Source organism: Argentina anserina, chromosome 3, assembly GCF_933775445.1.
Source record: "Argentina anserina chromosome 3, drPotAnse1.1, whole genome shotgun sequence".
NCBI lineage: Eukaryota > Viridiplantae > Streptophyta > Magnoliopsida > Rosales > Rosaceae > Argentina > Argentina anserina.
This window is the reverse complement of record NC_065874.1, coordinates 24015962-24033468: the sequence shown is the minus strand read 5'-3', so window position 1 is coordinate 24033468 and position 17507 is coordinate 24015962. Positions and strand designations below refer to the sequence as shown.

Sequence of the window (17507 nt, the reverse complement as noted above, 5' to 3'; positions counted from 1 at the left end):
TGTACAGATTCCAATTCTTACTATGTAATATTGAAAAATGAAAATTACATGTTGAGAACAGCCCTCTCCAAAATCATCTATCTTATTCATTTCATCTCCTTTTCTGGGTAAATAACAAATAAGCAACCCTAAATGAAATGCCTGATCTGCTTCTAAACAATTCAAGAACAACTATTCCCATACCTGAACTATGTACACAGTCACTCAATCACTTTCAGCAGACACCGAACTAGGTTCTGCAGATTACAGCAGGGAATCCATAAACTTGAGCCAAGAAAACCCAGTTTTTGAAGCTTTCTCCGCCTGTTTCGAACACGACGACGTCGTTATCCCACCACCGCAACTTCCACCGTCTACCGCCGACTTCTTAGGGCACAGGAAAAAGTTGCGAGACCCCAACGCCATCAGCTTCTCCGCCCTCTCCAAACCTGGCCCACACAATACACCACAATCAATCACTCGCTCACACGTGTGCCAATCAAATATCATCAATAACAAAACAAAAAACACGAATCAAACTGAAGGCATACTTTCTAAACTGAACTGCGAATAATGGAGGTCGAACCGTGATGGATCAACGGACGGGAAGATTGGCCGGCGGCCCTCTTTCTCGTACTGCCTTACGGCCGCCGCCACCAGATCACCCACCGTCGACTCCGGCGACATCACCACCTGTACGGCCCCGACGCTGCCCTGTATCGTCACGTTGAGCAGAAGCTTTGTCAGCTTCGGCCGCATCTCCGGCGACGCCATCAGCGGCGTGGTGGATCCGACTGCGGTCCTGTACATGATCATATCTGGGACCGTCTTCGGCCGTCGGAGCTGCGGCGTCGCCGCAGACGTCGCGGCCATCGTTTGGCCGTGAAAAGACGACGATCTCTCCGAACCAAATCTGCCCCTCCTGTTCTTGATTTCCTCTTGCACCCTGCGCTGGCTCTTCGGACTCGGCATTCTTGGTAAATATGATATGTACTCAAGGACAAATATGGAAATCAAGTATTCTTTGTTTCTGTTAGAGCGCGAGCAGTTACCGTTTACCGATCACCGACTACCTCAACCGCCTGTATCGAAAGAAACGGAGGCGAGGGAAGCCGAGAGCTGAGGGAGAGCAGCGGCTCTCAGGTCTCCGATGAGCAACGGCTATCATAACCAGAGTGGTATAACCGTAATAACGAGAGAGCCGAGGGTGAAAGAGATATAATCATAGGAAGGAGAGGGCTTTCTAAGTTGGAGATGAGCGAAGAAACAACCCAAGCCCTCGCATGGGTTTTATACCGGCGAGAAGATAAGGGGGGTGGCCTCAGAGAGCGGGACTTTTCTTAGAACATGGTGACCGGTTATGGGCTATTGCCAGTTTAGGGAGAGAAGAGTGGAGAGGACTGTTAGGTTTAGGGTTACCGGTTTCGACGGTAGTGTTACGGGACACGTGGAGAGGTCGTTGTGGTTTGGTCAATTGGTTCGGTTTCGATGAAACGGTGAGAAGAGAATTATTGTTCTCTTGCGGCGGCTATAGCCCATAGAGTTGAGTGCCGTCAGGTGCTTGGCACGTGTAAGAAACAGTTGAAGTTGTGGTGAAGGTTGGATGTTTAACACGTGGCAAAACTTGTGGTTTTCTTGAAGGTGGTTTTCTGAAAGCTGCTAGCTAGGGTTAAATATTTCCTAGGTCTTTGGAATTGGTTACATCCCTGGCTCCCTCTACCCTTTCTCGTTTTTGTAAGTTGGTTAATATAGTTGTTAGGTTATACAGACTTTACCATTCCTTGTAGCCAAGTAATTTTAATGTACGTAGAAAAGATGGTTATAAACCGAGTGATTTCGGAAGCCAATAAGATATATATACAGAAGCTGCCGGCCGGAGAAATATATGTACTTAATTAACTCGATCAGGCATTCAGGCTGGTGGTGTGGGCGGTGCATGGTCAATAGTTATGGAGTATTGGATCATAGATCTATATGCAAAAAGATGGTGAAAACCAAAAAAATATTTAAGCAAGCTAGGGATATGTATTATGTACATGCATGACAAACACTGCCACCTTCGTTGTCTTTATCAATGGTCGCTCATGTTCTCAAAAGATTATGTTCCCCTTGGTTTTAGTCCAATAGATTTGAACAATTAGGTTTTTGAAACTAGGCACCAGTGGTTTCTAGGCAGCTTCTAGCGACTTGGTACACGCATGCACATGTGTTCATCGATCGATCAGTCAGTATATGGGTGGTAGAGTTGGACCAGAAAACATTATGGGTGGCGCGCAGATATCCGACTTACCGCAGTGCATGCTTGAAATTGTTTTCAAGAGTGGATTCGATGAACTTTCTGCTTTCCGATCGAAGATGATGATACTTGAATGTATTGCATACAAATCTGAAATCTGGTGCGTCTATCGACTAGCGTAAGAAAAATGAGGAAAGAAACAATATTATGATTGATTTCTCTATGATTAGTGCGGAAGAATATATATACTCTAATGATGAGTGTTGTTATCGGATATTATCTCTTCAAATGACTTCTTTTAGCACGTACTTGAAGGATTCGATCGACCCTCGGGCCTTAGTGGTGTCAAAATCTATTGCTCTAGTTTAGGGATGACATATTACTCATCGGATAGGGTATTCACGGGTATTCGATCATAATGAGGTTGTGTAATGGGTAAAAACGAGAAACGGGTATGTGGATCTCATTTATTCAAAATATGAAATCGGATAACAGGCGGGGATGATATTTTGATCCCCATCTTCATCCCCACCCAATAAGAATAAAATATATATTATATATATTTCAATATTAATATTTATGTGTAAAAACGTTTTATAGTTATTATTTTATTTTGAACTAGATTTGTATTGGTTTAAGTTGGATTAATGTAAAATAAAACTAATTTCATCATGATATTTCGTTTTCATTTTAGATTTTTACGTTTTTCTATACTTCATATGAATTTTTATATAATGTAATAAAATATCATTAACGGGTATTGGAACGGGTATGAGAAACGGATCCCCAGCGGGTATGGTTTTTGAACGGAGAATACCCATTACTTTCTAACGGGGATTGGGGTGGGTATGTGGACGTAATTGAAATTGGGTATGAGTATGATATTTCGATCCCTGGCCCTATCATGCCCATTGTCATCCCTACTCTAGTTAAAACCAATTATTCTTATCTAATCAAAGTGTATGTGCATGTCAATTTGTCATTGAATGGTTTATGTCATCCTCATTGACCGAGGGTTTAGGATGTCGCTGGGTAGGGTTTGGTCGTGTCATTAAGTGTACATGTTTATGGTGCATGTTATTTTCAGAGAATATATAAAAATCGATTATTCCTGGGTGTCAATATAATGGGGAGGTTGTCTCTACATATATGCTGGAGGTTTTGGTATGTGATGTTATTGGAGTGGTTCTTTTCTTGAGATTGATGACGAGTACGTATCGACTAATTTTGGAAAATTAGTTCGAGACTGGGCCTTCTTGACTCATGTCTATTATTTTTTGCGATAGTTATGTGATTACCAGTCTTAGTAGGAATAAGCGTGTGGAATATAGTTCCACTACCGAGTGTACGTTCCTCTTGGCTATAATATTATTTTGTAGCAATATATATATAGTTTCATTTTCTAAAAAAAAATCACTAATCACAATATATATATAGGTTATTACGCTTAATGATAGAAATTTTAGGTTTCTTCTTATAATTTAATAGTTTGGCACTCGATCAGTGGTTTCATCGAGCATTAGATATTTAAGGTTGTAGTTGGTCCACTATACGTCATACGTACATATATATTCGCATTTAGCAACTTGCACACAATATTGTCACAATGATTATACTTATTTCGTAGACATATGATGATAAGATCGACCATCGATTAATTAGTTGATTTTTAGTGACACTGATATATGGGAAAGAGATAAGGTGAACTTAAAGAGAAGAAATTTTGGACTCCAGGGATTTGTACATCGATGCATGAAATTGTACCCATACATTACGTATATATAAAAAAAACAGAAATTAATGTACAAAGGAAAAGGGCTGTTAGTGACTATATCACAAGCTAAAATGGAATGGGATGCTCAAATTGTTCTCAGTGCTAGAACAAAATGATGAGTGGATCCATTTAGGGTGGGTCCGGCGGAAATAAATTTCTCTCACACCCTTATTATTTCCACCATATAATTAAATGTTAAATGTCTTTTTTCTTAATAAATTTATAATTATAGTATTATAAAAAAACACTTTACATTTATTTAGAGTAATGGACATGATAAAGCGACAAATTTACTTCCGGGTCCGACTCCTAAGGAAAACTTTCTAATTGAATCAGCAAATTGGCTTTAAAGCCAGAGTTTGCAACCTTCCGGTACTTCATCTATTCTGATCGAGTTTCTGACATTGGCTAAACAGCCTAACCGACGGTAATAAGTCCCACCCAGACTCTCAGATTATTTAGCCATCAATTAACTTATTTAGAATGGGACGTGGGTGCATGCTTGCAATTGCGTCCAAAAGTGACTATTACAGATGAGCAGACGGATGAGGCGATTCTAATCACCCCTACAAACAAAAACAAAGAAATTCAAGCTTGAGTCTGAACTTCAATATGCTGTCACTACTCACTCCCTTATTATCCAAAAAAATTATATAATAACAATAATAGATTTATAAAACTAAATACACAATGCATTTTCTCATTTTATTTGAATAAAATAAAAAAATGCATTGTGTATTTAGTATTTTTCTAATGGTATAAGACTCATGATCTAATTCGATATGAAACTCTCTTAGGAGGTCGGTAAAATTAGATCTTCTACACTGGCAGATTCTGACAATGAAGAATATAATTGTAATTTAATCTTTGTTAGCTCATTTTAATTTTTTTTTCTCTTTTACACAAACCTACAAATACACTAAAATAACATAAATCAATCATAAATTAGAGAACTAAACATATAAATTAAAGATATGATACATAGAAATATAAGATAATATGAGCACATCAAATACATTTTCCCATTTTATTCGTTTTGAAGATGATATCATCAAGCGCTTAGCTTTTGCAACGCTCGTCGTCCTCGTTGTAATTAGTTAGGCACGGAAATGAGCTAGCCTCCTATTTTCATTGTTGATTTCTGTAAGCGAGATCATTTTACTAGGTATTGCAGTACTCATATCTGAAATAGAATACCTTAAACAATTACATGTCTATAAACATACCCTATTGTATGTGATACTATAAGAAGGGTATAAGAAGAGTATTAGATGTGACCTGAATCATGTTATATATTATAATTAAGGAGATAATAACTTTCATTTTTTAAGAGATCATTAAAATGATGGTCTCACTATTCTTCGAATTAACCGACAACGAAAAGAGAATGAATCAATCACTTCAATTATTAGCTGATGATATGTACAGGGAAATTTAATTATTTTTCTCATTTTATCCATGGAAATTTGAAGATGATAAGGTCTCCAATTCTATTCTTTCATCTATTTATTGCGAGGACATGTTGGCATCTAGGGTAGGTCGTATCCTTCACGATGATTGAGTGTATCCAGAGGAAGTAAGGAAGAAAATTAGAGGTCATACGACTCATACCAGAAAAAATTAGCTAGGGGGAGGCATCACTAGTGCAGGTGGGTCTAGGGCATAATAAGTTCGAACAGCACATACCTGATAGGCTGATAGCTAATCCGAAACATGAAACATGCATTGCACTATGAACTAATCTATTTGTTTACTTAACCAAAATGATGAGGCCACTTGGAATCATTTTCTGGGCGAACATGTTTGGAGTCTTCTCAATTATGGCTTACGATTCATGTGGAAGGAGACAAGCAATATTGGCAATACGTATAGTAAGGAGAATTCTAGAGTAGTGTCATCTACGTATGGATGAGGTTTGGCCATGAATGACCACCTCTCACTATATTTCTGAATTTTTCGACCATCGACAATGACATTGTCCACCTCCTTCGATCCCTCTATTTAATTATTGGTATATATCTCTACATAGCGTATGCTCATATGTGAATCACATAATTTGAAACGCCGCTCTTTCTGTACGTTGAGATCGAGAACGAGAATGAAGGCAAGATGTAATTTGCCATTGTGCTGTAACTCTGTACGTAAGTTACATTAATATATGCAATTGACTGAGAAATGGCTAGGAGAAGTTCATGCCACATTAATTAACCTTTTAGCCAGATCTGAATCTTTGAGCTATTAATTTTGTAACCCAAGAGTGATTAGTCTTCTTCTCCGTTTTTCTTTTGGCATAAATGCCAATTTGCACCTCAAATTTGGCTGAAATTGTCAATTTGCACCCCGAACTTGCATTTGAGTCAATTTACCTCCTAAACTTGGTAAAAATTGCCGATTTACACCCCGAACTTGTATTTGAGTCAATTTACCTCCTAAACTTGATAAAAATTGCCGATTTGCACCCCATCCGTTAAATTTAACTGTTTCTATCTAATTTTGCGTCACATGTCATGCATTTAAGGAGTAGTATTGTCATTATATAATTATTCATATTGAATAATAAAATAAATTAATAAAATTACTTAAGAGGAACACTTGCTACAACGTTTGTTTTTCGCAACATGTTATTGATTTATATATTTATTATTATATGTGATATGGTATGTTAAAAGATATTAGAAAAATATAAATAAATAAATACATTAAAAATTAAAAATAAATGTGTGTTCCGAGAGAATTACTATTCTACCATTGTGTGTGTCTTAGCCTTATTAGGTTTTCTGTTAGAGATATATTCGCACCTCTGTAATAGATTAGGACTCCGAATCCTACAGGATTGTGGTTATGTAATGCCTATATATTGGCCTCATTATCAATCAATAAACGGTTACGTTATGTTCTATTACGTCGTTATTATTCTCGTTTTGTTCATCCTCTAACAATGTGTACATATAAAAATATATTTATACACAACACACTATATTTGAATGGGTGGGTATATTGAATATATAATTCAAAGTAGGGTTAAGTAGGTAGAAAAAAAGATGTAAATAAATAATTTGATTAACAAAATAATCCTCATTTTAAAAAATATTTTTATTTATTTTTAAGAAAAATATAAATATATAATGACAATACTACCCTTTAAATGCATGACATGTGACGCAAAATTGGATAGAAACAGTTAAATTTAACGGATGGGGTGCAAATCGGCAATTTTTACCAAGTTTAGGAGGTAAATTGACTCAAATGCAAGTTCGAGGTGCAAATTGACAATTTCAGCCAAATTTAAAGTACAATTCGGCATTTATGCCTTTTCTTTTTTATATTACAATTGCGTGATTAGCTTTTATGCTTGACGGTGCTGTATTTGATTATTTGAGTCTCGTATTATTTGCATATTTGGCAATTGGCATATAAGATGAGACGTGTACGTTCTAACTAATTAACATGCGCGCATGCATTTTGATTCTTTATCAAGTATTGATCAATGTGACATTTGAAGGAACACTTTGCTTGTAATGAAAGCACACCTTAATGCACGTACATGTTTGAAATATTATTTTGGCAAGTCAATGATCACTCTCGTTTGTTACAAATTACAAGTTGAAAATGCAGAGAGGGTTATATCAGTCCTCATTTTGGGTACGATAATCAAATATATAATAGCAAGGATGGGATACCCGACAACCAAGTCAATGATATATAAAAATTTAGCGAGCACTTGATAATGAGCTCTCTCTCCTAGCTCGTTGGTTCACGATTTTTCCGTCCGAGGAAGCTTGGTTGGAACCCTTAATCGGGGCAGAGCTAGAAGTATGGTCGCGAGCAGAGAAGACGAAGCTAAGATGGTGATGCTGCTGAATGCTGATGGCCGGGTGACTGGCAGTGGATACGGCGGAGCAAGACCTGACTTGCTCGATCATGGTTGTTGGTTTCTGCCATCTCCTCCTATTTGGTGGCTAGGTGGATTTAGGGTTTAGAATGTAGGGGTTAAGCCACATACTAAGTCACTACCTAAGTTCCTATTGATTAGGATTCATTGTTGTGAAATTTTAATTAAAAACTCGCAAACGCACGAATCGTCATTAGTATATATGTACAAGTACGAGGTCGTTCCAACTAGGGATTGAGAATCGATTTAATCCTAAATTAATTGATATAAACTAAGAACATAAATTTTAGGTTTTCAAATAACAAATTATAAAAGAAACAAACAAGATAGAACCTAGGGTTTTAGAATCAACCACTAACAATCATATTTATGTATCAATGCAACTAATAGATTCTTTTGTATTTCTAGATGACAATTCCCGTATCTAAGTCTAAGTATGGCACTTAGACCATAGTTTTCCTTAAGTGTATGATACTCTTTAGGTACGGCAGATGTCGTATATCCTAACATGCAGTATATCCAGATACAACATAAATTTAACATGAATGACTCATTACGTTCTAGAAAATAAGAGAATCATGCAAACCATTACTTCAGGTACAACAATAATTTAATTGACAACTCTTAATCACAAGAAGGTAAGTTGAATTATATTGCAGGTACGACTCAAATTTATCTTTTAATTACTAGATGCAAAACCCTAAGGTGATCAATCAAATAACTTAAACATAAAGTATCAATTCAAATAGTGACTAAGAATTCATCATAAATAAACTATAAATCCATCAATTAAACATCAAACTACATAAACAATCTTGAAATGACATCATCCTAACCCTAGAAAAAGGTTTAACAAACCATAACCAAGGAAACCAAAATAAAAACATTAAAGAATGGAATGGGGAGGATTGATGGATGGTCTCTGCTTTGACATCTACATTGTGCTCTGGAGACCTCCTCTCATATGAAATTCGTGCTCCCTTATATAGGGAATATTATTGCTCATCTTTGACTTTAGTTTCCTTATAAGACTTGGTTTAAGACACCTAACTTGATATAGAATGAGAAAACCTTGAAATATCTTTTGTAAAAGTAGGAATCCAGGTACTCTTTGCATCTTCATCTGAATCATTGACCTTGATGTATTAAAATTGATGCATTTGTGCCCTGAAACTTGAGTTCTCCATGAATGCTAGTGAACCCGAATAGGTTTCAGCTCTGATCTCTCGTCACTCAAACGATCATAACTTCCTCTCAGAGTATCGAAATCAAGATCCGTAAAATCCTACAGACAATAGACATATGTATCTTTCCAATGGTATAAATCTCATGATCTTATTCGATCTGTAACACATACAGTAGCAATGCAAAGTTAGAGTTCTGCACATGTAGATTCTGACAATGAAGAATATAATCGTTATTTAATCTTTATTAGCTCATTTATCATACAGTCTATCCAGGTACGACATAAATTTAACATGAATGACTCATTACGTTATAGAAAACAAGAGAATCATACAAACCATTACTTCAGGTACAACAATAATGTAATTCACAACTCTTAATCACAAGAAGCTAAGTTGAATTATATTGCATGTACGCCTCAAATTCATCTTCTAATTACTAGATGCAAAGCCCTAAAGTGATCAATCAAATAACTTAAATATAAAGCATCAATTCAAATATTGACTAAGAATTCATCATAAAGAAACTATAAATCCATCAATTAAACATCAAACTACATAAATAATTTTGAAAGGGCATCATCCTAACCCTAGAAAAAGGTTTAACAAACTATAACCAAGGAAACCAAAAAAAAAAACATTAAAGAATGGAATGGGGAGGATTGATGGATGATCTCTGCTCTTTTGGCGTCTACATTATGCTCTGGAGACCTCATCTCATATGAAATTCGTGCTCCCTTATATAGGGAAGATTATTGCTCATCTTTGATTTCAGGTTTTTTGTAAGACTTGGTTTAAGACTCCTAATTTGATATGGAATGAGAAAACCTTGAAATATTTTTTGTAAAAGTAGGAATTCATGTATTTTTTGCATCTTCATCTGAATCATTGACCTTGATGTATTAAAATTAATGCATTTTGTGCCATGAAACTTGAGTTTTCCATGAATGCTAGTGAATCCGGGTAAGTTTCAGCTCTGACAACTCGTCACTCAAACGATCATAACTTCCTCTCAAAGTATCGCAATCAAAATTCGTAAAATCCTACAGAAAATAGATATCCGTATATTTCCAATGGTACAAGACTCATGGTCTGATTCGATCTGGAACTCACACAACAGCTTGTCAAAGTTAGATGTTCTGCACGGACAGATTCTGACAATGAAGAATATAATCGTCATTTAATCTTTATTAGCTCATTTTATCTTTTTTTCTTTTCTCTTTGAGATAAACCTATAAACACACTAAAATAACTTAAATCAATTATAAATTAAAGAACTAAACAAATGAATGCATATAAAAATAGGATAATATGAACACATCACCCATCCACAACCTTCGTCACAAAGCCAACACCAGATCTTGCAGTACCTAATTAAGTCTTCACCGGCCCGATCAAAACTACATCACCTAAGAACAATACATTGTTTTTCACATAAAATTACTGTGGATTGAAAAATACATGTAATCTTGTGTATTCTGCTGGTACAAAAGGCTAGCTAGGTGTCTTTAACTGTACAGTAAAAAGCCTCGTACAAGTTAGATTGTTAGAACACATGTATCTCAACTGCCTCTACATCTACCACTCGAGCTTCATATGTTCTCATATCTGGCTCGCCACTTGCATCCGATCGAGTAAAAACAAAGCTGTCCTATATGCATGGGCAACCTGGAGCATGCATCTAGCTACCTTATTCAATTTTCTTTTGATCAGCGGGAAAGACGGTTACTGATTGACTACCGAGCTAGTAACCACCATACTACTATATAAGGAAATCTTTCCGATGAGAATTATCTTGTTGAATACCAGTTGGGAACCTCTCTAAATAACTCACATATCGATCTCATATTCAAATTTCGACCGTTTAGTTTATAGATATATATGAGTAGATCATTCTTGTAAATTTGTATTCAATTTGAAAATCGTTAAAACATTCATAAATATGATTTACTCATTATGAACTTGAAGGGTTCGTGTTTGACAATTTTGATCCGTTAACTAATTTGATCTACTTTGATATCTTAATGATAACTAATTTTGCTAAAAATTTGTATAAGTAATCTACTTATATTGACCTAAAATATAAACAGTTGAGATTAAAAAATATAACCGAAAAGTATCTTTAATTAACAATTTATTGAAAGTCTTCAACTAGTCCTCAACAGTGGCGGAACCTGAGAAATAATTTCGAAGGGGCCAATTTTTATTTTTTGGGTTTGGATCCTAGTCAAGTTAAAGAAGCTCATCACCACGCCATTTCATCCATACGAAAAGATAACATACAACATAGGGGATTGATAGGAGCACAAAGTGTGACGTTCTTAATGCGTTTATGCCTTATTCTTACTCTTTGAAATGTCTTATTTAGTATGTTTTAGTTTTTTTTGTATGAATAAGTGTCTAGGTAGAGCTTATATCGATTATGAGTGAATTGATGATAAAATCGTGCTAAGTGTTAAGAATCATTATTGAGATATGATTCCTTGTTCGAGTATGATTCATCCTTTCCTATTTCTTTGTTTCTAACGTACTTATTCTTATTAGGAAATACAAATCCATGTTGGAAAAGGAAGGCAATCCTAGTTCCACAAGGAAAGAGAAGAAGATATGCACTTAAAATCCAAATCTATACAAGAATTAAAATGCTGTCAAGATTCGTAGTCCAACTTCGACGGGGTCCCCTGGATAGCTCCGATCAAATTAGAAGACGTACCATATATGGATAAAACACTGTGTGATTCTAGTTTTTGTAGGATTTGGAATCAAATTAATATCTTATTCCTACATGGAGATATGACCGAATCATTACTTGGAGGTTCAGCGAACTCGGCGGAATTATCTCAGCCATTGATTTGCTTTTGATCCAAGGGCTACGAGGGAAACTTGGGACCTTGTTTCTCCTACATATAGAGCATAAATCTATATCAGAATCACCACAAATTCCTGCACCAAAGAATGTCAAAGAATGCATGCATCAAATTAATGAGAAAAGGTAAGAAAGTCAAAGAAGACATGCAACAAATTAATGAGAAGAAGTAAGAAAATTCAAACAAGGCTGCAACAATTAAGACTCTTGCTGCCTCCCTAATTCAAAGGAAGAAATTTGTACAAAAGAAATCAGCATTAAAGGAGGAAGAAGATATGCAATTAATGTCCAATCCTTATAGAAATCAGAATTCTGAAAAGCTCAGATCATCCAACTTTGACGAGCTCCTCTAGACAGATCACAATGATTCATAAAATTCATGATATATGGATGAAAATATATGAGAGTCTATTTTCAAATGTCATTGGAATTAGCTAAATATCTATTTTCTAGAGAAAGTTATGGCTAGAACAAGGCACAAAGTTCAGATATGCCGAATTGAGAAAATCGAGGAAACCTCAACCAATTTGGTTTCAACTTTGTGGACTTTGTGGCCAGCCTCCCTTGGGTTTCTTCTCTATATATAGCACCTAATTTCCACAGAAAAACATCAACAACCTTGCACACAAGTATAGCCAAAGCTCTGCCTAAACACTTTCATTCACCAAGAACCATAGAATCCGAATTCACCACCCTTCACCATATTTTCTGTCCAAAGCTTGGGAACCTATGATACCATACTCTTGAAGATTTCGTGCTACCTTTCTAAGGAACCTTAGGAGGATAATTCTAAAGTGTAACTCTATGATCTTCATGTTTAGTTTTCGGGTTTTTATGTTCTTGTTCTTGGATGATTTATGTTTAGGTTTTGTTAAAGTTATTTTTATTCTTGTCTATGAGATATTTGTAATTTTCGAATGACATGACGAATTAAGTATTTCGATTTTTATTCAATGATTTTAGGTTTTATGCCATGAGTTTTTGTTTATTTATTTAAATGATTTTCGGTGTTTCTTACTTATTGTGTGATAGATACCCGGAAGTTGACGTTGCATGTGTAATAATCCAAAGTTATAAACGATTTTGATACTTGGGAGTTGATTAATTGTTTGTTCTTTGTCACCTTCACCGATTATTGCCTAGGTTCGGTTAGACTTGTGTCTTTGAATATGTTAATTTCTTTATGTGATACGTAATTACATAATGAATTGGTATGTTAGATTTCGAATGTGTTAAAGTGTCATTGAGTTAAAAACCTTGGGAGGAATTTAACTACATAACTGATTTTAGGATGTATAATGAACCTTACGGCATGAACTTAAATGAGATTAGATTTCGTTACTTTTGTTCTTATGTTATTTGTTTGCTAATTGCTTATGTGTTAGTTGGTTGATCACATGTATATATTAGTTTAGATTTATTTTCTGTTTGATCCAAAATATATCTCAAATCTTTTAAACTCTTATGAATTCGTTGTTAAATGTTTGTGATTCTTTGCCCTGGTTGGATCCCCGGTTTGTGAACGATACCCTCTTGCTTTATACTACTAACGATGCTTACATGGTTAATATTGATCTCGAGTAATCGAACCGATCAGGAATTTGACGCCTAAATTTCATACACAAAAGACATTATAACAAGTTTAATACAAAGTCTATTTAAATAGGACTCGACATTCTTTCATGGAAGTAAATTCATCGAGAATGCAATATGAGGTTAAGGTTTTGATCATTTCCCTTTCAGTCTGAGATAAGTTTGGAATTTAAGAGATATTTGAGGAACTAAATTCTCACTTTATCTTTAATAAAGGAGAGATGAGTAAGTATTATGTAGTCTTTTGCGAGCAATTATATAGGAACTATAATATTGGGGAGTGCAAAAGAAGACTTTTGCTCTTCCTCTTCCTCTAAATACTCTATTTGAATTAAAGATAATCATGATTCATTAATAAATATGATGTGCAATTTATTTGGAAACTATAATACTTATAAAGGAAAAATAATCACCATTTATAAGGAAACACCTATAATACTATGATACTTTTTAGTTTCCACCGGAGGGGCCATGACCCTCCCTATATAAGTATATATAGAGTGATTGAGAGTTCAGTTGAATTGTGTTATCCAAAACTGGGCCATATAAACATGAATCAAAGTAGTCATTGTTGGAGGCATGCATGATATAAGACCAATCACATATGCATACAAAACTTAGTTTCAAGTCTTTCAAGTCTGCTGAAGAGACTAAGTGGTGTTATATTTCCAGATTTCCACCTCATGCAGAAATTTACAGAATTAGCACTTTAGCAGTCGCCTTCCAGTAATGTGCACGGTGTGACCGGTGTCTACTTCCAATTGAATTCTAGCTGAACGACAAGTGCAGGCAATCAATTACCAGAATAGCGCCACCATAATGGTCAAGAAAAAAGAAAATAATTATATCAACTTGCAGGGCCTGTTAATTTGCTTGTGACATTTTGGCATCCTCATACGATCAACTTAGGTGAGCAAGAGAGGCACCGTCTCCTTCAAATTTACTCTGTGTAGTTAATGCACATCAAGTTGGCTTCTTTGTAGTCGAGAGGCGAGAGCTAGCTATCTTCAAGTACCTCAACTATTTATATATTACATCCCTTTTAAAAAAACTATATATTACATCAAAATAAGACATGCATGGGAAAAGTTAAGATATCATAATGCTCCTTATTTAACAAAGTAAACAAAGACCCTCGTTTAGGTCTGTAAAATGGGCAGGGCAGAGCTGGGCTGGCTCGGCCTTAAGATATGAAGACTCACATACTATGTGAAGTCCTATCACAATATGTGAAGCCTCCGCCCGCCCTTTGGGTGGATAAAGTTTGGGCATAAAAAGCCTGCTCATGGCCCGGCCTATATTTGGTCCGCGATTTTTTAATAATATAATATTTTCATATTCATTTGAACAAAATTTGATAGAGATAGGAGTTGAACTCATGAACCATTTCTTATAAAAATAACACATTTGTCAATTGAACCAACATACAATTAATTCTTGATATTCAATATTTTAAATCTAAAGCAAAAAAACCACTTATTACTAATATGGGCCAGGTTATGGGTCGGCCCTGTAATATATCATATCTGCCCAATCGGCATGTTTTGGAATTTTTGAGCTAAGTTTGGGTATACTCTTCGGCCTTAGGCTTAATTTACACGCCTACCTTCACTAAGTTATTGGTTAAGAAATTGATCAAACCTAAAAACTATAATCATAAGATAAGATATTGTAAAGGTAATTGATCAATTTCCGATAATTAATTAGAGAAACTTGATTATATACCCAATCAGATGTAGTGGCGGAATTCTTTGGGGGGGGGGGTCAATTGCATAATTAATTATATATTGAGTAGAAATTGTCCCTCCGGAAAAATTTAATTCGTTGTTACCTTATATTTTTTCCTTAAAAAGTATTATAGTTTCCAAATAAATTGCACATCTGACATATTTATTAATGAATCATGATTATCTTTAATTCAAATAGAGTATTTAGAGGAAGAGAAGAGCAAAGTCTTCTTTTGCACTCCCCAATAATATAGTTCCTATATAATTGCTCGCAAAAGATTACAAACTACAGACTCATCTCTCCTGTATCAAAGATAAAGTGAGAAGTTAGTTCCTCAAATATCTCCTAAATTCCAAACTTATCTCATATTGAAAGGGAAATTGTCAAGACCTTTACCTCAGATTGCATTCTTGATGAATTTGCTTCCATGAAAGAACGTCAAGTCCTATTTAAATAGACTTTGTATTAAATTTGTTGTAATGTCTTTTGTGTACGGAATTTAAGCGTTAAATCTCCTCCGTTGTACTTTATTTGTTTCGTATGAATGAAATGACGTGACGATGAGCCTCTTAACTTGACTAGGTTCCAAACCCAAAAAAATAAAAATTGGCCCATTCGAAATTATTTCTCAGGTTCCGCCATTGGGTCACATGAGAACATAAAACCCTCGTCCATCAATTATATAGTACAGACTGCTGTACAGATTAGTAATTATATCGTATTCTGATAGCAGAAGGTAAGAACACAAATTAAACAACGCAACCAATATCGATTAAACGAATACAAAGCAAAATTGCAAATGTTCTAAACATGTCGACGCCTGAATTCGCAAACTAAACAAACAAGGCGCCGCGCTACCTGATGACCGGAATGATCAGAATCATATATGGTTGGCAAATCCGTTAATTAGCGTTATACCCCGCCTTCCGAATATGTCCAGGAACTACTTTAAAATATTATAGTATGCAAACAAGCAGAGACCAAGCTAAGAACTCTCCCTGACAGTAATAGTAGATTAGGAAGAAGAAAATGTATGCTACGTACCATGCATGCTAGCTCGAATTTAATTAGCTAGCTGCATGTTTAAGTTGATAAAATGACGACAAGTTTTAAATTTTGCTAAGGTAGGTAATGGCCCTTGGAACCTCATCAGCACCAGCAGTAAAAGGACCTAAAAGAGTCTCAATTGTGGTTTCTGCGGAACTCTTTTTGTTACAGAAAAGAGTCGTCAACGGACGGGTTAATACTGTGAGACGAGCACGCTGGGCTCATGATTTAATTACACAGCACAAATACCTGGCCGTTAGAGAAATAATAAAGCAAGCAATATCTTTCATTATGATTTGAAATTAGAAATTGCAGTCCTTCGATTCTGTACGTCTATCTAATTGACCCAAGAAATGTACGTTCTTGTGTTAAGATTGTTTAAATTTAGCCGACTTAATTTATCAATCATATATGAAGGATGACTGCTTTGAAAAACTTCGAGTGAAGGGAAAGAATATATCATAGTCATGCTTCGGATCGAACAATTTTTTCCTTTTCTCTTTCTTGTTTCATTGCTTGATCATGCAGAGGACATCGATCAGGACATCAGGTAAAAAGTACTCTCCACCGTACAATATATATTTTTCTTTTGGCGAAGTACTTTTATGCTTGATCGTTCGGTGCGCAACATAGCTTAGCATAGATCATCATCATGCCTAGTCCGCAGCTTGCCAGCTGGTTTGAATCAAACCATCAATACCAAGCTTAATCAACCTGACGTAAACTATATCACCTACACGCATTTGAATATGTCTCTGAGGTCAAAATATTGGGTAAATCAAAAGATGTTGCATCTAACACTACAAGAAAAAAAATATCATTTACGACGTGTAAAGCACGCCGTAAAAGCCTTTTACAGTGTATAAATCCACGTCATTAAAGACCGTGTCGTAAAATGACATTTCAATTACGATATGCATTTGTGCGCCGTAATTTTTCACTGACGACACGATTTGCACGCCGTAGACGATCTTTTACGACACGCTTTGCTCGCCGTAGATGATCTTTTACGACATGTTTTGCACGCCGTAAACTTACCATTTACGACGCACTATGCAGGCCGTAAATATCTTTCTACTTTAACAAAAATAATTTCAGTTAAATATCTTTATTAATAGCTTGGAAACAAAACAGAATTAAGAGTATAACAAATAAAGAAAACTTTCTTAAAGTTTAATATTCACTCTAATGAAATAATCATGTCAAAT

At 35.5% G+C, this 17507-nt stretch overlaps 1 protein-coding gene across 1 annotated transcript; it reads right to left on the bottom strand.

Annotated features, from left to right (window-relative positions):
• LOC126787970 (uncharacterized) lies at positions 1 to 1247 on the bottom strand. Its single transcript, XM_050513892.1, has 2 exons — positions 531 to 1247; positions 1 to 428 (listed from the first exon to the last, which is right to left on the bottom strand). The coding sequence occupies exons 1-2, from the start codon at positions 949 to 951 to the stop codon at positions 244 to 246; spliced, it is 606 nt and encodes a 201-aa protein (XP_050369849.1). The 5' UTR covers positions 952 to 1247; the 3' UTR covers positions 1 to 243.
• Between the last annotated feature and the right edge of the window lie 16260 nt (positions 1248 to 17507).